General features: G+C 33.4%; 2 protein-coding genes across 2 annotated transcripts; both read right to left on the bottom strand.

Annotated features, from left to right (window-relative positions):
• Positions 1-1,018: 1,018 nt before the first annotated feature.
• On the bottom strand, positions 1,019-16,825 carry LOC148601757 (plasminogen-like). The gene is made up of 10 exons (XM_088556300.1): positions 16,754-16,825; positions 15,505-15,575; positions 10,334-10,351; positions 9,472-9,678; positions 8,014-8,271; positions 6,482-6,508; positions 5,385-5,597; positions 4,785-5,030; positions 4,058-4,078; positions 1,019-3,066 (listed from the first exon to the last, which is right to left on the bottom strand). Exons 2-10 carry the CDS (start codon positions 15,572-15,574, stop codon positions 2,798-2,800), a joined length of 1,329 nt encoding a protein of 442 aa, XP_088412426.1. The 5' UTR covers position 15,575; positions 16,754-16,825; the 3' UTR covers positions 1,019-2,797.
• Positions 16,826-18,287: 1,462 nt separating this feature from the next.
• Positions 18,288-22,519, bottom strand: LOC148601756 (uncharacterized). Its single transcript, XM_088556237.1, has 3 exons — positions 21,211-22,519; positions 19,492-19,587; positions 18,288-18,420 (listed from the first exon to the last, which is right to left on the bottom strand). The coding sequence occupies exons 1-3, from the start codon at positions 21,377-21,379 to the stop codon at positions 18,335-18,337; spliced, it is 351 nt and encodes a 116-aa protein (XP_088412363.1). The 5' UTR covers positions 21,380-22,519; the 3' UTR covers positions 18,288-18,334.
• Between the last annotated feature and the right edge of the window lie 1,608 nt (positions 22,520-24,127).

Below are 24,127 nucleotides of genomic sequence, written 5' to 3'. Positions count from 1 at the left end.
TAAAAGGCATTTTAAAATGATAGTTTCTTACTTTACATCTTGAATTTTTCCTGATGAGATGTAAAGCGCTCATTCACCAGTAAAAAGCTTCTTCTTGATCGAGTTATTATACTTTTATCTTTTTTAAAGGATTTTCGCTGATTTATTTAAGATAAACAAAGATTTTAAAGAGTAATCAAGGAAACCAAGGTTACCGCGGTAATTAAAAGAATGTAATCCAGGGACAAAGATCAGACATGGAAAACAGACATACACAACAAAGAACATAAAGTAACCAAAACCATATATAAAAGCAACAACAAGTAAATGAGCAACTTGGACTCCACTAAAAACTAGGAGCATGGACCAGGTGCACCGGTAGGGTAAGCGTTCTCTGCTTTTATAGAAACACCTGCCGAGTTGCTCATAAAAAGTCAAGTCCGGGGTAGACAAACGAGGAAAGGAAAACTATGACCTGTTGAATAAATCTGTTTTCATGGTGCTGATGGATACACCATAACGATCCAAGAGTTCATGATGACGACCATAAAACGTCTGTAGTGATGATTTCAATCTTGTAGCAACATAACCCTGTTCCAGAAGCCTATTTGTTAGAGTTCTATCGCGATACAAATGTCTTCGTAGTTTCGGCAAGCTCTGGAATAACGTATTGCGATATAAACACTCCATACACAGGAGCAGAAGGGTTGTACTTGTGAAACATTTTAAGATCTTTCGTGCTAGAAACATTTGGTGTGTCAGTGTGCAAAAAAATATTTATGCTTTAAAATGGATAAAAAGAGTCCGAAAATTTGACAATTATGGATAAATATGAGCAGCGAACATTCTTAGATATTTTACTTTAACATCACATCATATTTGTAACATCTACTGCTGTATTCAGTACCAATTTACAATATTTTGGTTTAAACATTTACACCTTAAAAGCCCTCATATCTAAATGAAGATAAATTGACTTCTTCTAGCGTTACTGATTTACTATGGTTATCTTATAATGCTTTATAGATAGGATAAGTAATGGACAAAGAGGTCTATTTAATGTATTTATTACTCTCAAAATAAGAATTCTTGTCCAGCGTAATTAATTAGTAAAACAATATATTAATATAGTTAGAACAAAGGTGAAATGATCGCATTTAAAAATTAGATATTATAAGAATCAGGCAAAACGTGAAAAATAAGAAACACACATGCCAAAAAACCACCGATCTGAAAATATGATTTCACTCAAGGGTGTTTTCTTTATTTGAAAAGACCACTATAAGATGTCTGCCTGATTGGATTTGTGCAGAATTTTTTCATTAGATTTTGAGAAAAAAAGTTTCTGACAGAGTTATCAGCCCTTGCAACATTTTCAGTGCATTTCAATGAAACTATAACTCAATTTACCAAAGAAATGACATGGAAATTCTTGGGTTTTTTTTCCTTGACTCTGATTTTTTATACCGTGTTTCACCAACCGCCTGATTCTTACAAAGACTAACACTTAATGTATCTATTACTCTCATAATAAGAATTCTCGTCCAGTGCAATCAACTAAGTAAACCAATATCAAAATATCATTAGAACAAAGGTAAAATGACCACATTTAATTAAGACCGCAAAACAGTGCGTAATTTGATTTCCTTCTCTGCCTTTAGATAATTGATACAAAGTATGAACTTTTAAGCATATAAGAGATAGCCCCAGGTGTTCTACTTTATATTTTGTCGACTATAGACTTTACAGATTTTTTTTATTTAATGTTTGTTCTTAATAACAACAAGCACTGTAAAGTATTTAAGAAAAAAAAAACAATTTCAAAAAGCCAAGAAAATAAAATACAGATTTAACAAAGACTAATTACTACAAAAATCGAAACAAGAAAATTAATCTGATCGAAAACGTTGATACATATACTTAACATTACCCAAAAAGGGCTATTTCGCTTAAGCATAATGTTCCGAATTATAAGATAATGTACAATTTTAACTCTTATTTTTTTACACGCGTTTTCGTTCATTAAAAACATTGTCTCGCAATTTTTTTTTTCAACCAACATAATTCAACAAGACACTTATCAAATAAAGGAAAGTTATGTCTTCTAATAAAAAGAGTTTATCAAATCTACACATGAAACAAGTACTATCTAAAAAAAAATGGCCGAAGCAGTAAAATTTTATTCTTTTTACTTCTAGGTTTCTACATGTCTTTCAAGAAAATAACACATGGCACGCAATTTTTAAGGTTCCGATAAAGTTGTTTTTTCGAATGCAACTCCAAATTTTCGTTACAGATTTTTCGAATGCCACTAAGTTACCAGTATTTGGCCAATAGGGAAAAAGAACTGCGATAAGGTGACTTGCGTTTCCACAGAAGAGCGTCCTTAAGGTCGAAGGGTAAAAAGCGAAACGTTAGATGAAAACTTGTAATTATAACTGTAAAATAAAAGTAATAAGTTCCCAACATGGTCAAAAATGTTTTAAACATTCGAGGAAACATAACAGTACTATAGTATTATTGCGTAAGGGGTGAGGCGCAGCCGAAGTTCAATATGACTAGCTGAGGACCAATATGGAAAACCCTACGCAATTATATCTTTATCAACTAAATAGTCCAATACGTCATATTGGCCTAGGCCAATATTGATCTAAACCAGGCTAACGTGACGTATTGGACGGATAAAATCCGTATTGCACGGCTAAATCCCGTTATGATGCACTTTTGTATTTGTATTTGTTATTGTAAAGGCAGTTTTATCATATTAAGGCTAATAATGTATACATGAATTGAATGTGGGTAATACTAGCCGATCAGTTCAGATATTCCGTTTATAACAGGTGGTTGATCCTGCACACACGACGTCTGTCCCAGCCTGGTCTTGCTGATACAGTTTACATTCTTGTAAACTGCTGTCAAAAGTATATAAGTGACAATTGTGCCCTTTGTTACATTTTGTAGCACAGTTTAAGTTCGACCTGGCAAGGAGAGAAAACAGATGACTGTATAACGGCTGGTCCAATGTCATTTTAGTATACGTCTTACTCTCGTTTAGGCCACCAACAATTTCAGGGACAGCACCACCTACTACAAATTAAAGGCTTATAAGGATATCATATAAAGCCAGTGTATCTTGGTTTGACCATTGACTTAAAGTTATTACATCTTCCCGACTTTAGGCTTGTATTATATAAAAATATTGTTTATAAAGATGGATAGCCTGATAAAAAGATAAAATTGCGGAATACAAATAATATTTAAAGCAGGAAAACCTATCTAATAGCAGTATCAAATAGCAATCCACATAAAATTCAAACACTGCTTCGGTGCGTTTTTGGCATGCATGAATCACCTTCTGTCTGATATTTAGAAAGACTGGTATTTAAATATCATCGTTTGTATTTGTTGCATGTTTACTGACTTTTGATAATCTGATCGCCTGAGAAAATATTTCACCATAAATCTCATAAGAACGACATTAATAAAACTTTGAGGAAAAAATACATTTAATTCAACAACTAATACGTTTGGCAATTTTTGAATTAAATTGGTGTCATATATTGCTGTTAGTCACAGTCTATAAATGTGTCTTTAAGATATTCTGTATGCAATTATTTTCCTATTATTTCACTTGCAAACCTCGTAAAAGATAGTAATAACAGTTTTAGCTCAATCATTAATTCTTTTTTTTCCTTGACAAAAATATAAATTTAAAAACAGACTCGTTTACTGTACCCAAAACTCTTACCCCTGGCATTTTTCAGATACGCAGCCATAATGATATAAATTGCAAAGTGGCGAAGTGAACCATTTTTGAGAGTTTCCTTAAGGAGGTAGATACAGGGTAAGGGACACAACTCTTTCACATTTTTGGAACGTTTCTATTCAGCATTTTACATTGATTTCATCTAAGCATCAAAGTAACTTTGACTGATTTCATACTGCTTCAAAGAAAAGGTTAATGGGCTTTAGTGATATTGAATATGATACAAGTTTATCACTGATTTCAAGAGTTATGTCCCTTACCCTATGTCTACCTCCTTCATACTAATGTTCGATAACTGCTTCATTTACTCACCACAGGGCACAATTGGAATATCTGTTAAAAGAAAATGATATAATAGTTAAAGTATCAAGAATCGTAATTTAATACCTTTCATTAAAAAAAAATAAATGACTGTTCGGTCGCTACGTCTCTGTTTGCCACAAAACCGTTGTCATTTTAAAGAAAAAACACTTATATATGTCTAATCCACCTGTTTTATCCATATTTGGCTTGATATCAAAAACTAACTGTAATAAATTTCTTTTGAGCAGTAGGTATGTAGTACCGGCCACTTGTTTCATTACAATAATTGGTCGCTAATTTACGTACTTTTCTAATTAACCATCAGGTTGTTCACACAGAAAATGTAATGCCGATTTACATGGCTACTCATAAATAATTTAATTTGATTATTTCTCATTTGGGCAAAATATTGTTTCCTTAAACTAACTTGGTACTGTGTCGTCATTAACGTCGAAAGGTCCGCAGCCCGCAATTCAAATAATTCCAAACTGAAAAAGGTTTGATGAAGGGACCAATCTTAATTTTGACTTTAATCACTTTGAAATTAAAATATAAAAATTATTTTTAATTTTTGACCACGTAATGTTCGCATAACAAATTTTGGGTCAATTTACGCTTGTTCATCAAGCGCTTTCCGGTTCATGAACATGAACTTCCCCACAGGTGGTTATTTCGCAAAACTTGGTCAAAGGCTGAAAACAATACTTAAGTAAATATTACAACATTCTGTACATACCATAACAAGATGGAAGTCCACAAAGACCATAGTGATTTAAAGTCGACGTAAAACACCAAGGTTGTCCAAACGTTTCATCAGGATCTCGGCAGTACGATCCTGCAAGGGTTTTTGATCCTTCTGGAAATGATGAATCTGGATAACTTGAAGCCGCTTCGTCCCAACGAATACATGGTGTACCTTTAACTGTGCATGTCCGTTTACCCTGATACCAACTGGAAAAACCGGGCTCATAGCATTCATTGTCTAAAACATATATTTACTTCAGGTGAAAATTGAGCTGAAAAAAAACAGGACTAAATACTTCCAGCAGACGACACCCAATAGCTCTGTGAAAACGGTATGACCTAAACGTTTAAACATTTGTATCGTTGATTATGATTGCTTGCAGTAAAAATTCTTGTATTTACACATATAAAACAAGTTCATTGTCCGGCATTTAAAATATATTACGGTTTTGAAATAAAAAGACATGCCTGAAATAGCAGTATTGCCAGACTATTCTTAACTATAAGTCACATCTTATAAAATATTTGTAGGTTTTTTATGATAAATTGCTTCAAATTTATTTTTGCGTCCAACTCTAGAAGTCATATGTACCTCCGCATGAAATCGATCCCCTTGTCCATAAAGCATCAGCAGTACAGGCCTCTACAGGACAATAGTCAATGGTACTCTGTACTTTTGAGAGAAGGGATGTACATGTAAATGTCAAGGTCGTTCCATACAGAGTTGAAGTAGGTAGATTTGGAGTTAGGTACTCGGAACATACTGGATCTACCGTTATAGTCATATCAGGAGGACCACAGTCAGCTTGAAAAAAAAACAACGGATGTTTTACCACCATTGAGGCTTGATGATAAACAAGTATCAACTCTTTATATGTGATATATGATATTTTACTATATTAAAAAATCCAATAACAAAACAAATAATTTGTGGTACAAAGATAGATAACCAATAAAGGCAGATATGACATGAATGAAATGTTCTACTGTATAGAATGACTTTCTCGTATTTCTGCTCAAATTACTTACCATCAAACAGGAATGCTAAAGAGTGTTTACTAATTTTTGTACTGGACAGACGATTAATTAATACCAACTTGTAACTTCATAAAAAGTTGTCTTGCTTTATAATTCACGAACAAAGAGCTGAACGTTTTGGACGTTGCCACGATAAGTTCATACAAAGATCAAAGGTTATTTGAGAACAGGAATCTTATATTACATTTCGCGTCAAACAAAATGTCTGAACCCTCAGAATAGAATTTTGAACTTTATAACGATCGGCAAGCGACGCAAATGTAATTTATTTTTTTAACTATTTCGAAGGTACATCTTCTTACAAATTAGCTTCTGGAACAGGGTTATGTTGCTGCAAGATTGAAGTCATCACCACAAAAGCCTACGCAATCCTGTCCATGTGATACGTGACATAAGTAAACTATCTACTTAATTTCGGCAGGGCAGGTGTTTCTAGAAAAGCAGAGGACGCTTATCATACCGGCGACTCTGTTCCATCCTCCCCGTTTTTCAGTGGAATCCAGGTTGTTCATTTACTTCTGTGTCTGTGTGCATGTTATGTGGGTTATCTTATGTTCTTTGTTGTGTGTGTTTGTTTCCATTTCCAGTGTGTTTGAATTTTGGTTCCTATTATTACTCTTTTTTAAACGATATCTTGAAAATTATACGTACCGCAATCGCCTTCATTTACAGGAAGGTCTGAAAAACGAGAACAAACCAGGTAAAGTAAACCCTGTCTTAACCGATTTCTGAATAAACCGGAAATCTGTCTAAACCAGACACATTTTAATTTTCTTTAAATAAGTTTGAATATATTTTGAACCTGTACATGTGTAAACCGCATAAACAAAACACCATGAAATAGATTCGGTTTTGACAGGTTCCACTGTATATGTTATATCTCAATGTATATAACTGTATACGATAAATACATACTATAGACCAGTAACTTCTTTATAAAGTCCACTGAAATTCATAATTAGAAGATTCTGTATGAATACCAATATTTTTTTATCACGAATACAACTGTTGAAAAGATGTACCTCGGGTCAAAACAGGTGACCTCAACCCAATAAGAACATAAAGTAACTAAAATCATACATACAAAGTAACAAAGCAAATGAGCAACTCGGACTCCACTAAAAACTGGGAGCATAGAACAGGCGCACCGGTAGGGTAAGCGTCCTCTGCTTTTCAAGAAACACCCGCCGAGTTGCTCATAAAAAGTCAAGTCCGGGAAAGACAAAACGAGGAAAGGAAAACTATGACCCGTTGAATAAATCAGTTTTCATGGTGCTGATGGATACACCATAACGATCCACGAGTTCATGATGACGACCATAAAACTTCTGTAGTGATGACTTTAATCTTGTAGCAACATAACCCTGTTCCAGAAGCCTATTTGTTAGAGTTCTAGCGCGATACAAAAAGTCTGCGTAGTTTCGGCAAGCTCTAGCATAACGTATGACTTGTGACATGAACACTCCATACGCAGGTACTGAAGGGATGTTGCCACAGATGAAAGGAAAGTTGACAATTTTGAATGAAAAGTCATCATGTTTGTCGTAAAATTTGGTCAATAGTTTTCCTTTACCATCGATCTTTAAGTGTAGGTCAAGATATGAAATCAGTCCAAGTTACTTTGATGCTTACATGTGGTTGATGTAAAATGCTGAATACAAACGTTCCAAAGACTTGTAAGAGTTGTATCCCTTACCCTAGGTCTACCTCCTTAATACAACTATAGTACTAATCTGCTACATAAGGTGAAAACATATTATGATTATATATACTTATTCATTGTATGAATCTTCCATTGATATCACGCCTTTTTATATAGAGACATCAAAACCACATCTGAACAAACCACGTGAAATTATATTAAACTGTAAACTGGACAATCGCTTTTTACAACACAAGCAAAAACATATCAATATGAAGTGTGAATGACTAAAAGAGCTTTGTATTGACAACAAATGAACAAAGAAACCCTTTCTAGTAACAGCGTAAAAGTGAATATCACAAGAATAAGTATGGTGTATATGTCAAAGCGACAACAAACCCACCGAGATAAAAATGTCAGCCAAAGGCCACCCATTGGTCTTCAATGAACGACGAGGAAATCCTCATACCACAGGGCAGGCTGTGACCCAAAAAACATCAATGTACACATGTACAGCAAAATCTATATTATCATACAATACCTGCACAAACAGGTATTTCACAATATTCCCATATGACTGCTGGGTCTGTTGTGTAACACCAAGGCTGCCCTCTAGTATTTGCTGGATCTCTACAATAATTACTAGCCGAGTCCATAGCTGCATCAGGGAAGTCACCAACTTTGTAGGAATGCTGGTGGGGAGTCTGATCTATCCATGCTTGGCAAGTTCTTCCAGTGTACCCACAAGTTCTCCTTCCCATATAGTTTTTAGATAGTCCTGGTTCGTAACATTCATTGACTGGATTTGGAAAGAAATAAGTTGAAGTCACTTACTGCTCATACACTTATTGACTTCTATAAAACTTTACATTTTTTATTATATAATTATAATATGTAGTAGACATTGCCTATGTACGAGGGCGACGTGAGCTTCAATTTTTTTTAATTCATTTTTGTTTACTTCTAAAGCAGCTCATGCTATGTTTTTTTTTCAGTTTTAGTCATACTTTATACAAATTACGGAAATATGACAGTTCTCCACGGATGATCGGAATATTTTACACATAACATAATCTGTTTGAAGGTCTCAGTCTTGTATTCTTTGACCCATAGGCTTCTTTAGTATACCTTAAATTTTCATGATTTTATAAAAAAAAAAAAAAAGACAAGGAGTTTTGACCATGTTTTTCAATTAAGAAAATGTCAAAAATAATTTTAGGTCCATTTTAGAAAAAAAGGCACGAACATTGGTACACCAGGACAGGTCAAACTAAAAATAGACTTTTTCTACTTTCACTTTTATTTTGAGTTCATAAAAAAGACCCCTTTTATTATTTTTATGAAAATACTGTTTTTCTTCAAAAAACAAGGCTTGTGTGTCATAGCTTGATATTTACCCTGTACTTTTGGTGAAAAATGATAGTCATTTGCCAAGAAACAGAAACAGGAAAAGGCAAAAAGGAAGCTCATTATATTTTTAGCCACCATGTTTTGACGTACACCCGCCCAGGAATATGTAATACAAGACTGATACCTGAATGACCTGGATTCGTAACCCAAAAATGATTCTTTCCTTTTTGTTTTTAGAAAAGCTCAGCTTCATTAGAATAATAAAATGAGAAAATGGTGGATTAAGTTCTTAGATATATATAATAAAAGCAGAAAAAGATGCATGAATAAATAGCTGTTTCATGAATTGCATGATGAAGCAGACAAAAAATTAAAAATGCATAGAATACGAGTGTTTTCGATGATAAAAAAATCACGCCAATCATTTTTCGTTTATTCCTCCCAATAAGTGTCATTTTGTGTTGTCTTGCCGCGAAAATGTCTTCTGTATTTAACCGCACCCGGATTTACTTATTACTATTATTGGCGGCCTTGTCAAGAATGTATTTTTCATGAACGCACATGTTGCAGGCATGCTATAAAATAATCTTGGACAGAAAAAAGTCTGTATACATGCACGTTCAAATACTGAAAACTCATTTCAAATTACCTGCACAAGAGATGGTCGCATTATTCCATCCGCTTGTAGAACATACCTCTACAGGACAGTAGTCAAGACCAGACGACAGTTGTTGCTGCAGTAGTGCGGCGCAGCGGAATGTCGCATTTGAACCATACTGTGTGCCAGGCATTGACATAGATTGCAACATAAGACAAGTGTTGTCAACGGTAACTATCAGGTCATTTTCAACACAGTCTAATAAAAAAATATTGTTATTAGATTCAATGAAATGTTGGACTACATTGCATTAAAGTAAATCGATTCAGACGCTTATAATAAACGTGATTCATGGTGCAGAAAAAATGCCCGAGAAAGCGAGGCTTTTTAGTCTAGTCCCATATTTTAACGTAACGATTGTGCTTTTCGTTTAGATATCTGTATTTTGGAGAAAATCATACATTCATCTATCACATAAATCAACCAAATCATGATCTACTACTCTTGCAAAGTGTTTTTTTTTTCATACATGATTTTTTAAAAAGTGCAAAAATCGAGTGACAAATCAAAACTGTTTATGTGATCTGTAACTATTTCTGTTTTAGAAATGAAAGTGAAGTTACTGGGTTTTTGGCATGAATAAATCACCTCCTGTGATTTGTATAAAGTCTGCTTCTTAAAAGGTCGACAAAGGTTTATTTATCTTATGTTAAATGAGTGTTAAAGTGTTGTAATTGAATCTTTTGCTGTTGCTGTTGTTCAAACTAAATATATATTTTTATCTTGTATATTTTATTATTTTATTTCTAAAGTAAGTTTCTTTTAAGTCTTTAGACGATGTATGTCGAGAATGAATCTTCGATTTTTTGGAACAAGCTTTTATTACTTTTGTTTAGATAAATGTTTGTCTTACCTTGGGCGACAATGCTACCTGTTTGTAGAAAAAAGTATGAGTCATAATAATATAAGAACTTTATAATTTCTTTTTTCCCTTTAATTCATACTTCAAAGTTTGGTGTATATATTGTGACAGATTATTAGTGATAATTAACATAAGTTACTTCGTCACTTCCGGGCTTTATATACTAGTTTTAAAGGCATTCCTTTGAATGTTTTCAAGGCATAACAAAGCCAAAACTTTGTCTTTTTGTGTGCAAGCATGCTTGATTATATAGTTAACATTGCGATGGGAAGATGGCAAAATTGTTGAGGCGCCGAGTTCTTTTGTTATAGTTCTTGTACGCATACTTTCGAATAAGAAGTCCATGATTGGTTTAAGCCTATTATCGGGAACGACGTGCAGACATATCTAATCCGGGAAAGACTTAGTTGAGCCTGTTGGTGCAAAAGTGTAGCCTATCTAAATTTCTGATAAACTGCAGGTTTGGCGCTCAGGATCTCAATAAGTTTTCGTGCATTCTAGCATTATATTACGCGTCGACAAATAGATGAATTAGATCAACAAACGTTGTTATCAACAGAAAATTCCCGATATTCTTAGTAAACTATCCAGAATTCAGCATGCATCTCTCGATTCCAGTATTAATAACAGAAATAATATAAACTATCTCTTCATGTATCTTTTCTCAGCAAAACTAAGGAAAACGGCCATCCGTACATCAAATCGAAATGTTAAAATAATAGTTTATAAACATATCTTTTTATGATATATGATATATTTTGATCAACCAATAATATCTTTTTTTATATTGATATTTTGTCGATATACAGACAAAATTATAGACCACGATGTAGAGAGTTATGCCGTCATCTTTACAGATTATAGAGATTTGAATTTACTTCATATTAAGAATATAAAAATATATGGTCATCGAGTGATAAATATTGATACATATTATTGAAAGGGCGGTTTTTTTGTCCGGGGGGGGGGGGTCGGGTAGGTTGTAAGTTGCTAGAATTTTGAAGTCAGATCTGGTCCGGAATCACCAAACGGCAGCTTCTTTTATAACTCTCCTTCTAGTATTCCTTTTAGGAAAAGTGTTCCTTTTAAACCCTCTGGAATGAAGCATTAAAGAAGCCGAGAAAAATAGAGAAGGTTTTAACAGAAAAGACGTAGAAAAGGTTTTAGCTTCGTCAACATGACTTCTTTGAGGGGACTTTCTCAGTTTAAGCATATATATATGATTACACTTTATTTACAAATATTAAGCCAATTAGAACGGATTTAAAATTTTCAGCTAATCACAAATCATAAAAATGTGTTACGAAACTCTTGGTATACATGCACATGTACGTCAAGGGAGTAGGTCTGTACAGATAAGGTATATCGACTAATAAAAGAAATCAAAGGTGCATTCGATTGTTGACATATCGTCAGCCTATATTCTTTATTTAAAAATCAGACGTATTATTATCTTATATTGTAATACCACAAAAATTAACAGGATCATACATATACATGTATACACAGGACATATGTTTTCACTGGAAACGAGATTAGACACTACAGTAGAGATGGTACTGGATCGTTCCTCATTGTGATCAGGTGGTCTACTACTTACAGTTAGTGTCACTAAATTGCACTCGTCTGGTTTTTTTGGGGGGGTTTTTTTGGTTATTTTTTTTTTTGGTTTTTTTTTTGTACTTATTAGTTTCGTTTATATTTCCGTTTCTATAAGCAATTAGTCGTTACTATCTACTTATTTCTTTTTGAATGATGAGTTTTTGTATATCCCTTTAACCGCGGTTACATGGATCATTGATATCATTTACATGTACCAGCTACAAAAAACTACTATACTATGATGATGGCTAAGTGTAGGTTTATCATCGGTATATGTTACAAGTTTATCAATTTGATTAAAAAAAATAATTTTATTCGTTACTTAAGAACAGTTTCTTCTAGGTTGTATATAGAATTTCGTGTTTTTTTTTAGAATTCACGAATTTGGCTACCACTTGTATGAATGTTACACATCACACAATCCGTCACCGAGCGCAGCAAATGACACCTATATTTGGTATTCACTAGACCAGTAGTCAGACTTGTCTGACCTGACTTTCTTCAAATATTGTAAATCGAAACCAACCTGCAGTATTTCAAAATTCAAGCCTCTTTAAGCCTCTTTAAATCGAGGCATCATTATTTATATGCACGTGGTAAATATCTCGGTGGTTGATTCAACTAGTGTTTTATGAGTATAATTCATTGACTTTTGGAGAAACGTGAACACACCACTTATTGAACACTACTTTTTTTTACACTGCTTGTTTTCTGTTTGTAATTCTGATGGCTGACGAAAAGTTACTCCAAAAGGTAATTTTGTAATTGTTTGCTTCCCGGCAGATCTGTATTTAAGAAAACTAACATTTGATCATGTTTAGACAAACTGGAATTATAATGAGCGAACTGCAACAAAAAAAGGGGAAAAAACTCTTGGAACACATCTATTCCTTTCTGACAGTCCGAAACCTACTCCGTCCAATGTCTAGCGTATACAGCAGAAATGCATTCATATAGGAAAATACTGACGTGAATGTAACCCTGAGTATGATCTGAGTTTTAGCGACTTTTGCATATTCGTGTGTGAGAGTAAAGGCACAGCTTTCACTATTGATCAATAAATACATAATCATAAAACATGCGAGGTAACTATAATGGGGTATCTTAATACATCTCGATAGTTTTGTTTTGCATAAAATCCCCTGACACCTATTTCTTAAGATATCTTGGTATTGAAAATTTTTCTTGTGCTATAAAATCTGACTTTCCGTTTAGAACATTAAGTTTGAACTTAATTCGTTTGTGAATTCATTACATTGGCATACAATTTATATTTACAATTACTTTCTATTTTGGCACGTGATTTCGTTACTTCGGAGAACAATTTATACACCGCAATTGTATATTCTTTTGGCACGTGAACTTTCAAAACAAACAGAAACGTGACAATTACTTGACGTCATGTGGTATGTAATAAACTCTGTCTTATTAGGGTAGTGTACTCGACCTCATTAAGTTTGCCTTTTTGTTTCCGAACTAGTCATTGTTAACTACAAAACATACAAAAAATCAATTTCATTGTCAGTTTACATTATGATATGCTTTAGGAAAACCAAGGTTTGGACAAATTACTGAATCCTGAATATTTACAAATTAAATACTACGGACAATACAATTGATATTCGGACTTAAATAATCAAACCGGACATAAAATTCCCAATACTAAGTACCTTGGTACCTTGGACCCATGAAAAAAAGACTTCTCGTCAGATGTTTCCTTGGTGTTACATTTGAAGCACTTTGGTTTTCTTTATTCGGGACTTTTGAAAGCAAAAACGCTGCAGTGAAGCATCGATTTCAAATAACATTACTCAATTATAATATTTGAATAGCCTGTAATACTCTAGTTTTAGACGCATAAGGTTATTCGGGTAATCAAACAATAAACGCATGAAACTCCCAGTATTTAAATGCTTTCAAACTACGTCCTTTAAAAGACTTTGGAAAAACAAAGTTCTATAAAGGAATATTTTTTCTTGAACACTCAATTAGAACATGTTAGGTACATGTTAACTGTAAATAAAATGATGCATGCGTGATTGAAATTCAGTCGTTTTGTGTTTTAATCAGTCAGTCCATGACGTAACGAATTCATATCATTATCTTTATTTATATTCGCTTAGATCGTCCTTTTTTTCTAAAAATACACAAATAATGCATATAAGTTTATGATCATAAGTTATAGGCATGATCAACAAGCTTCATGCTTAATCAATTTAATAGTGATTCTGTAACATGAATGACCCATAATCATTTTGTCGGAAATGACGAACATGATTACATAATAAATGTTTGTTTGTTTGTTTGTTTGGATTTAACGCCCGAGCAGCAATAGTTCAGCTATATTCAGGCGATGAACATGAAGTGGATGATAAAATGAACATGAAATGATGATGAAAAACATGGGATGGGACACAAGGATAATGGGGTCGACAAATTTTGATTGCCACTGGAAATAAGGAGAGGTGGATAGGGTCGGGCAATTTAGTCTCCTGTGGCGGAGCCCTATGATTCCTACTCCGGGATAATACCACAGTAGGGTTCTTTCACGTGCGAGGAAAGTGGCAACTTTCCCAACACGGTGCACCACTATGGTTTGCGGTCAGGTTTTCGGTATTATAGCCTGACAACCCCAGCATGTAACACACCAGGGGTACTCCATTCCACCACCTGAGACACACAACCCGGTTGCTCTGTGGGCAGAGCGCCCTAGCCCCCGGCTAAGGTTCTGAGCACTATTTAGTCGCCTTTTACGACAAGCTTAGCGCTGCTGCAGGCCTATTCTTTTGACACACATAATACATGATAAGTTGTTTGAACATTCGATGCAGGCGCAGAGCATGTTTTTATGAAGTGTCACATATTGCTGTAGGTCGAGACATCATCCTTAACATCATTCCAGTACATGATTAACAAAGACGCTGTTTGAGACAAAATGGTCCTGTTCCTCATAGGCAAAGGTTTAAATCATATTACCATACTGAAGTTTATTGACAATGATAATTTGACCCCCGAAGTAAGTGGTTCACATAATGATATCATTTCATATTGATATTGTAATGGTCTCATTTAAGTCCCGTTTAGTAATTTGAACATTAGTAGTCTCGTAAGTGAAGATCCTTCTCTACTTATCGTATGTATTTGAATTACTCGGAGGCAAAATTGATATATTCTGATGTTTGCTGTAGTTGAAACTAAATATTAATTCACGGGGGCCCCACTTAAATATTGTTTATTTTAATTTTACAATGGACCGACAATTCATGTCACTTTTTTACCTTCTTATTATATCCAAAACGATAGCGACAGAACTGGTAAGCATGTGGTAAAACAATGATAAAATGGAGTTTCCTTGAATTTTTTTATTCTAATTGAATTAGTTTCTTCGTGGTCGTTGTATTGCTTGACCATTGTTCTACGATCACGGCGGTAAAATTTGGTAAATCGTCAGAAATAAATATGTCTGTGATGCAAGTCATATGTTTATCACGGTTTAACCCCAGCGGTGGTCTACAGACCGTTGAAGCACGTCATAAAAGAATATATTAAATCCTACTTACCAACTACTAGAATAATGAAAATGCATAGTGCCTTTAAGCGGAATAAAATTTTTCGGTCAGGGAAAGACATTCTGAAATAAAACAAAAACAGATGAAATCAAAGATAACAACGGTTAAATCAAACCCCAAACAACTTAAACAAAGCAAAGATAAACAAGAATAGAAAACAGAAAATGAAAAACGTATTGAAAAATTGTAAGTTAAAAACAATATAGTCTATCTAATGATAAAATTGAAAGGAGTAGTAAATCGGTCGGCATTATAGGTGGCATTTCCCTTCGTAGAATCACTCATCGAGTTGACCATGTCAATATTAAAAGAAAAAGAAGCTATACTAAGCGGTTGAGTAAGTCTACTAAATATTAATCGAGATAGACACATCAAAAGTTATGATATAAAATGTACAGCTTTTGGTACTTTAATTCAGTTTGGAGTAACATAACCCGCTCTCAAACTTTCTGCACGGAAATTTACTAGAGTACAGAATATTAAAAGAATTTCATGGAATATTATCGTAATACAGACGCATTTTGATCGATAGCTTTCTTGTTTGTCATGAAGTTCTAGAAAAGATAATGACGCTAACACTACTGGTGCACCTATTCCTTGCTTCTAATTTTAGTTTAGTGGAGTCAATATTACTTATATACTTTTGATTCTAAGTGCGTTATTTTGTTTATTTCATGATTTTTTTCAGTGTATATAAGAACCCACACTTTTCTATAAGGAGTTGAAAAAATGAGACATACGTAGAACAGAGACTCTAGTTCTCTTAAATAGATAAGTCGATTGATTGTGATTTCTAAAAGGAAATTCAATGAAACCAGGATTCGAACGGAGATAAAAAAGAGCAAAATCCAGGAAAGACTAGACAAAGAACACACACACAATAAAACGACCGGCAGTTAATGAGCAACCCCGACTTCACTAAAAATACGAAGCATTAATAATTAATAAGTAATAAGTGTATAAAAAGTGTAGAATATATGATTTAAATGGAATTTACTTGTATTTGTAATTTATTGTTTTTTTTTTAACAAAACCATTCCTTGGCAAAAAATGAAAACATACGAAAATAGTTTGAATTAAACTAAACTTGATTGGAAATGAGGCATACGTTTAGGCCTTTTTTAAATCACTATAATTAATTCAGGATGAATTCCAAACTATTCCATTAAAATATCTAATTGACCAAGAAGAAAACATTAAAAACAGAGATAACATCAATTTAAACAACGTATTAACTCACCTCCGACAAAAAACCTCTCAAATGTTTCAAGTACTTCAAAAGCTTCTAGCATTTGAAAATCCTCCAAACATGCATTATAAGTATGCAAATTATACGGAAATGACAATATTTATTCAACAAATTAACTTTTCACTAAGTAAATATATAAAGTTTCCTTACGAAGCGCAATATTTGTTTAATGGACTTTGATGTATTTCTTTCATATTCGTCGAACAAAATAAGAGTTTTGCTCAATAAAAAGGATCGTTTTTTTCTATCAAGTTCTACCTAAAGGCAAAAGTGACATTAGACCATGACAGCGGTTTAAAAACATTACTCTGTTTAAAGAACATTAAAATGTTTAAAACATAGTAATATATGTCACAATACGTACAATAATGTTTGTGTGGCTTTGGTTCATGGTAAAGACCGATCAATGGCGTCACAACTATACGTCCTTTGACCGAAATCTGTTTGTAATGGCAAACTTTGTTATTTTGCAGACACATTATCATCAGGAAAACTACGTCGAGTTTCAGTTATATTTCAGACCAATATAGCGCAAAATGCACCTCCTCCTGTCTTGAACTAATGTTTTATACGTGTTTCATAATTAGGTATAGGCGAGTTTGGTCACTTAGTTGTAACGATTCCTTACAAACTATCCTTCGGATAGTAGTTATTTGGCTTTTTAATTAGTTATTGGTTTTTACTTCACATAGATATCCGAGATAATTGTTGATATTTCGAAATTGAGAAAGTGTTCGTATTTCATGAATTAGCTATGATATCGTAACTTGATGGAATCTGAAAAATTAACTTTTTTTGAAGTGATACTAGGGGACCAGATGTCGTAATAGGCAGAAGATGAGATGTAGTGATACGTGAACGACTAAATTTTATTAATGTGAAAAGGATAGCATTTATATTACTCAACGGATTTAAAAAATAAATAGTAAAATGGACTCGTTTATGTTCTTTCGTTTTGTTTATTTGTCGTATATTGTTGAACTACAACTTACTTTTTAATGAAATAATTATAACAGTATTCAAAGTTGATTGTTTTTTCTCCCATTTGTTATCATTTATTTTACAGGATAATTTTAGAGGACGCTTACTCTACCGGTGCACCCGTTCCATGCTCCCAATTTTTAGTGGAGTCTGAGTTGCTCATTTACTTCTGTTACTTTGTATGTATTATTCTTCCAATTGTTATCTCTAATTAAATAATTTTAGGGGACGCTTACCCTACCGGTGCACCCGGTCCATGCTCCCTGTTTTAGTGGAGTCCTAGTTGCTCATTTATTTTGTTACTTTGTATGTATTATTTTGGTTATGTTATGTTCTTTGATGTGTGTGTCTGTTTTCCATGTCTGTTCTTTGTCCCTGCTATACATTCTACTGATTTCCGCTAGAATCTTGGTTCCCTTGACAACTCTTTCAATTGCAATTTATCCTCAAATTGTTTTTCTGAAAAATGATTGGCTTAATTTATTCAATTATTAATTATAAATGCCTCAGAATTGTTTTTTTTAAACAATATTTAAAACTGGAGTCTATCTGACTTGATTTTTATTTGCATCAAAGGTTTGTAATTGTCCATCATCTTGTTACATGGAGCCATGTTGTTGTCATGACATTTTGAGGTCGTTGTGTGGTTTGTCTTGCTACAGAATCAACATTCAATCCTACAAAGACACTTAAAATATCAAAACATAAGCTGTGTATTCTTTACTGCAGCAATTAACAGTTTATAATCTTAGTTAAGTTATTGATGCATTTTTGAAAACTTATTTTCCTATTATATACCGGTTTGTAAAGATATGCAAAACAGAGAAAAATAATGCATTAAAAAACTATTTAAACAGTTTCAACAATATGCTAGATGTCAGCAATTTTTGGAATGATATAATAGGCACAGAAGCGGTTTTTTTTTAATCAAAGCACTGACATTTTTTTCATTAGTAAGACATGATTCTTACTTAAGTCGCAATTCCATATCTCGTGTTACAGTGAGAATAACTTAAATAAAAAAATATGTAATTGATGCGAGCGATGACCGGTACGGTAATGTACTCATTTTGATGAGCGACTTTCATGTTTTTGAAATAAACACAAAAGTAAAAAAAAATATATATATCCAAAGTGATAATCAGTCGGCAACAATATTGGAACTGATAACACAATATGGGTCTTCAATCAGACTGTCTTTAACCTTCCTTTAGAGAGATACCAAGTTCAGCGTTTCGATCGAGCTTCGTTCATGCAGACCTTACGTGCTTAGTTATGCAATAAACTTAATGCTGCTGGTCAACGGTTTTGTCAAATTTTCTTTTAGGGTTTTTTGGGTGGCGGTCATTTTTAAATGGAAGTTATCTTAGATAATTTAAAATATGCATTTAAGCACGCTTAAATCGCTTAATATATCTGCTAAGTTTGATAAAGATATCTCAAGTAGTTGTTCCTAAATGTACGAAAAACATCTGAAAAAAATCACCAAAAAAAAAATCGGCTGAAATCTTCGTTTTTTCGTCACCATGGCAACACAAAATATTGATTTAGGTTTCTTCCATAATATTGTAGAGCTCATCACCACATAAAGTTTCAATAATACAGAAGACAAAAACAGTCGACACTTCGTGTAAGGGGACTTAATTACTCAGATTACATGAGTATACATTGTGAATGACAGTACATTAGGCAGAGACACAAATTTAAGAAAATTAATTATGGCATTTATAATTTTTTCTATTACTTACCGCATAATCCACATGTTTTTGGACAATATTGTTTAAAGATAGAAGTACACGCATCCGCAGACTGACAATTCACTAAATGCTCATCTTCACATGGTACTACAATGTTAGATATGTTTGACACATTTTATTCACATCCCTGTATTTTCCAATAAACATGTTTTTTTATCACATTAATATGCTATATTTTTTTTTAAATAAAATGAATTCATAACCTTCAACAAGAACTCATTTGTAAAATAACCTATTCCAAAGGTCATTATTTTAAATTAATTTGTATACAATGCATACGTGTAGACAAAATGGTCGGCAATTAGTAAAAACTTAACAACCTTATAGATTTTGTTTTGCGGGTAAAATCAATTAGTAACAGTATATTTTATTAGATACAAAAAGGTAGCTTTAATTCGATTGCGTCAATTTTCTATTTTACGATCAAATTTCCATAAGTCATGTGGTTTTGAATCCGTTGATTTCACGAATTTCACGAAAGCGGTCCCCCAAAAAAATAGTTTATTCGACGGTAATTGTATCCATAAATTATATCCATAAAATTACTATGAAGCTACAATAAAGATATCAAAATGGCAATATACAATAGTATACCGTATTAGACCTACTATTGAAGAATTTCACCTCATCGGGAATGATTTTAATCCTTTATCTCTTTTGTATTTTAGAATTGTAAAATCAGATATGTTAAGTATCAGTCCACATAAAATTTAGACACTGCCTATTGTAAAGTGATTTATGGTGTAGAAAACCACCCACCAAACAAATGATACTTTTTCAGTCTACATATGATATACATTCAGATAACGATAATCACTTCAGTATTTAGACCTGCACATTTTACTCAACCATATTTTATCTCCCACTGAAATCAACACAATAAAACCAAATCAAGAAGGATAACTCTTGTTAAGTGCCAATTTTATTGTACAATCTATTAATTTTTTTGTCTCAAAAGCGCACCAAACAAGTAAAAAACTAAGACTATTTATGTGGTCAGTGACTGTTTCTGAAAAAAAATAAAACTGAATTTGGTGGGTTTTTGACTTGTATGAAAGTTTAATCAAGGGAACCAAGGTTCCATTGGAAACCAAAAGAAAGCAATCCAGGGACAAAGACCAAACATGGAATACAGACATATACAACAGAAAACATTAAGTAACTAAAATAATACATTAAAAGTAACAAAAGTAAATGAACAACTCGGACTCACTAAAAATTGGGAGCATGGACTAGGTAGGGTAAGCTTCTGCTTTTCTAGAAAACATCCGCCGAGTTGCTCATAAAAAGTCAAGTCCGGGGTAGACGAAAGAGGAAAGGAAAACTATGACACGACGAGCAAATCAGTTTTCATGGTGCACTTGGATACATCGTAACGATCCACGAGTTCTTTTGTAGTGATGACTTCAATCTTGTAGCAACATGGCCTTGTTCCAGAAGCCTAACTGTAAAAAGTCTTAGCGCGATACAAAAAGTCTACGTACTAACGGCAAGCTCTGGTATAATGTATGAGTTGTGATATGAAAACTCCATACTGAACCACCTTCTGTCTGATTTTTATAAAGACCGCTACTTAATAAGAATAATTAGTGACCAAATCTCTTCCATTAGTTACCTTTTGTATTTCTAGAACAAAGTAATTATAGTTTTCTTCCCAATGTTTTCTTTAAGAAACTATTACATTTTACAATATACATATAACATTCTTACCACATAGCCCACATGAAAGCGGACAATTTTCCTTAAATGGGGAACTGCACATAGCTGGATCTTTACAGTTAAGTAACTGGTTGTCCTCACAAGGTTTTTCGGTTGGTTTTGGAGTCATTGCCTGCTTCGTATGTTCTGCTGATTTTGTTGTTGCAGACGTACTAGACATAATTTTACCTACAACTGTTTCCGGTCTTTGTTACAGTTTCTTTGACATGATTGATAGAATGAAGGAGTTATTAGAATGTTGTAATCCACGAAATATCTTTTAGAACGACACACATTTGATCTTTTCAAGCGCATTTTATATCGTGAGCAATTATTTAATGATTATTTTGCAAATATTCTAAGCGACTAATTTACATAAGGCTTCGAATCTTATATAGTTTAAAACAGCAAATAAAACGTTAAGAGGTTTACCTAATTCGTTTCTCCTAACAATTTTCAATATTTGCGCTGACAAATTACTAGTGAAATTAATCTTCTTAATTTATTTGTATTTACTTTTGTTGTTTTGATGACTTTTAAAAAAAATAATGTATGCAGTAGCGTTTATTTTTTGTTTTGGCATGAGTGAGTAAATGTATTTGTATTTCTAATGCCGCTTTCCATAACCAAACTAACGGTGATATAATATGGCGAACAGATAAAGGAGAAAATAATCTAATATGAAATTTTACTTTGAAATGTAAAACACTAGCTACGAATAAAACTTAACAAAATATGGTTAGTGAATATATACAATATGAAATATAAAGTCTAATGGAAGTCGATGTGTAATTTGATTGTGAAAGAACAAATTATCAAATTAATTCATAAGCCAAAACATTGTCAGACAAACCTTTTATTTTAAAAACTCATCAAACGTTGGTGCATTGAGCCACTAAAATAGACCAAACACACTGACTAATAATTTTCATGTTTCTGGTGTATGTTGGCAAAATCAACAACTGTATGATGACATGCGTCATTTATAACGGACAAAGTCAAGGGAAATGCTTTTTAGGAGATTACTAGGTGTTAGTTTGTTATCATGTCAACAAATATTAAAAACTAAAACAAGCTGTGATTTAATACAAGATGTATATGTAGCACGGATTTTGTTAAGGTAAAGCCACGAAGCATACTCAGCGGCAATGTTTCTACAAAAAGGGCTGCATTTCAGCTGAATTGTCTGATATTGGGTGGGATTGTAGTACCTTGTCTTAGAAGGGGTCGGATTCGAATATCCAAAATCCGTCTAGAATGGGGTATTATCATGAAAGCATCTAGAATGGGATGTATTTTAATTTTTAAAAATCAAGAAAATAAGAATATTTTCTATATCAAGATATGATATTCACATGTTAATCTATGCATCCCATCCATTTTCTGCCACAGAGAACATAGGAAATGGGATCAGATCAAGATTTGAACTACCAGAACATCCCTGTCAAAATCAGACCAGGTATACCCTTTCACGAGGTCAAGACCAGTTCATAAAGCTTCCTGTCTCAATGTCTCCTTGTTAAACCAAATTTATTGCCGATCAACGAACAATAACTGATAGAAAAGGATTAAAATGAGTAACTTATTACACATACATGTAAAATTCTTTCAATTTAGAAATATCTTGCAAGTACCAGAAATAACGGTATTGACTGTAAAATTGTATATAATGAGCATAGTCAGTGTTCGCCATTACATAAGATACAATTGTAGTAATATATATATATTTCTAAGTTAAAGACATTAAAGAGTAATCAAGGGAACCAATGTTATAGCGGCAATCAAAAGAATGTACTCCAGGGTCAAAGACCAGACATGGAAAACAGACATACACAACAAAGAATATAAAGTAACTAAAATCATACATACAAAGTAAAAAAAAGCAAATGAGCAACTCAGACTCCACTAAAAACTGGGAGCATGAACCAGGTGCATCGGTAGGGTAAGCGTCCTCTGTTTTTCTAGAAACACCTGCCGAGTTGCTCATAAAAAGTCAAGTCCGGGGTAGACAAACGAGGGAAGGAAAACTATGACCCGTTGAATAAATCAGTTTTCATGGTGCAGATGGATACACCACAACAATCCACGAGTTCATGATGACGACCATAAAACTTCTGTAGTGATGACTTCAATCTTGTAGCAACATAGCCCTGTTCCAGAAGCTTATTTGTTAGAGTTCTAGCGCGATACAAAAAGACTGCGTAGTTTCGGCAAGCTCTGGAATAACGTATGAGTTGTGATATGAACACTCCATACACAGGTGCTGAAGGGATGTTGCCACATATGAAAGAAAAGTTGACAACTCTGAATGAAAAATCATCACGTTTGTCCTAAAGTTTGGTCAATAGTTTTCCTTTACCATCGATTTAAAAGTGTAGGTCAAGATATGAGGCTGACTTCACAGTGTCTGTAGTATCCTTTATCTCAAGTTCTTTGGGGTAGATTCGATGTATCAAATCCCCGCAATTAGGATTGTTTAAAGATAATACGTCATCTATATAGTGGAAACTGAGATCAAAGGATCTAGCCATATGATATTCTTTCTTTCGGATCAGATCAGCTAAAAAGTCAGCCTCATAAGAGTGAAGAATAGGTCAGCAAGCAAAGGAGCACAATTTGTTCCCATTGGAATGCAGACCGTTTGTTGAAAAACACGTCCACCACACTGGACAAATATGTTGTCGATTAAACATTCCAGCATTTGTAAACATCTTCCACTGTATATTTGGAAGATGCTTTGGAATTATTTTTTTTACAAAGTATGAGGAATCTTAACCAAGAACTATATATTTGTATCTAGGTGTACCATCTTTTTTGGAAAAACAACGATGTATAATGTTTTTAAGTCGGGATTTTAATTGAGTATGAAGTTTATGCAAATGATGTCAGATACTTACCTTCCTTTGCTTTAGTTCATGTAAGGAAAATC

The sequence above is a fragment of the Perna viridis genome, chromosome 12 (genome assembly GCF_037379345.1).
Source record: "Perna viridis isolate PV_CMFRI_1.1 ecotype Kerala chromosome 12, ASM3737934v1, whole genome shotgun sequence".
In the NCBI taxonomy this organism is placed as follows: domain Eukaryota; kingdom Metazoa; phylum Mollusca; class Bivalvia; order Mytilida; family Mytilidae; genus Perna; species Perna viridis.
The sequence above is the reverse complement of the archived record's forward strand: the minus strand, read 5'-3'. Positions and strand labels throughout refer to the sequence as shown.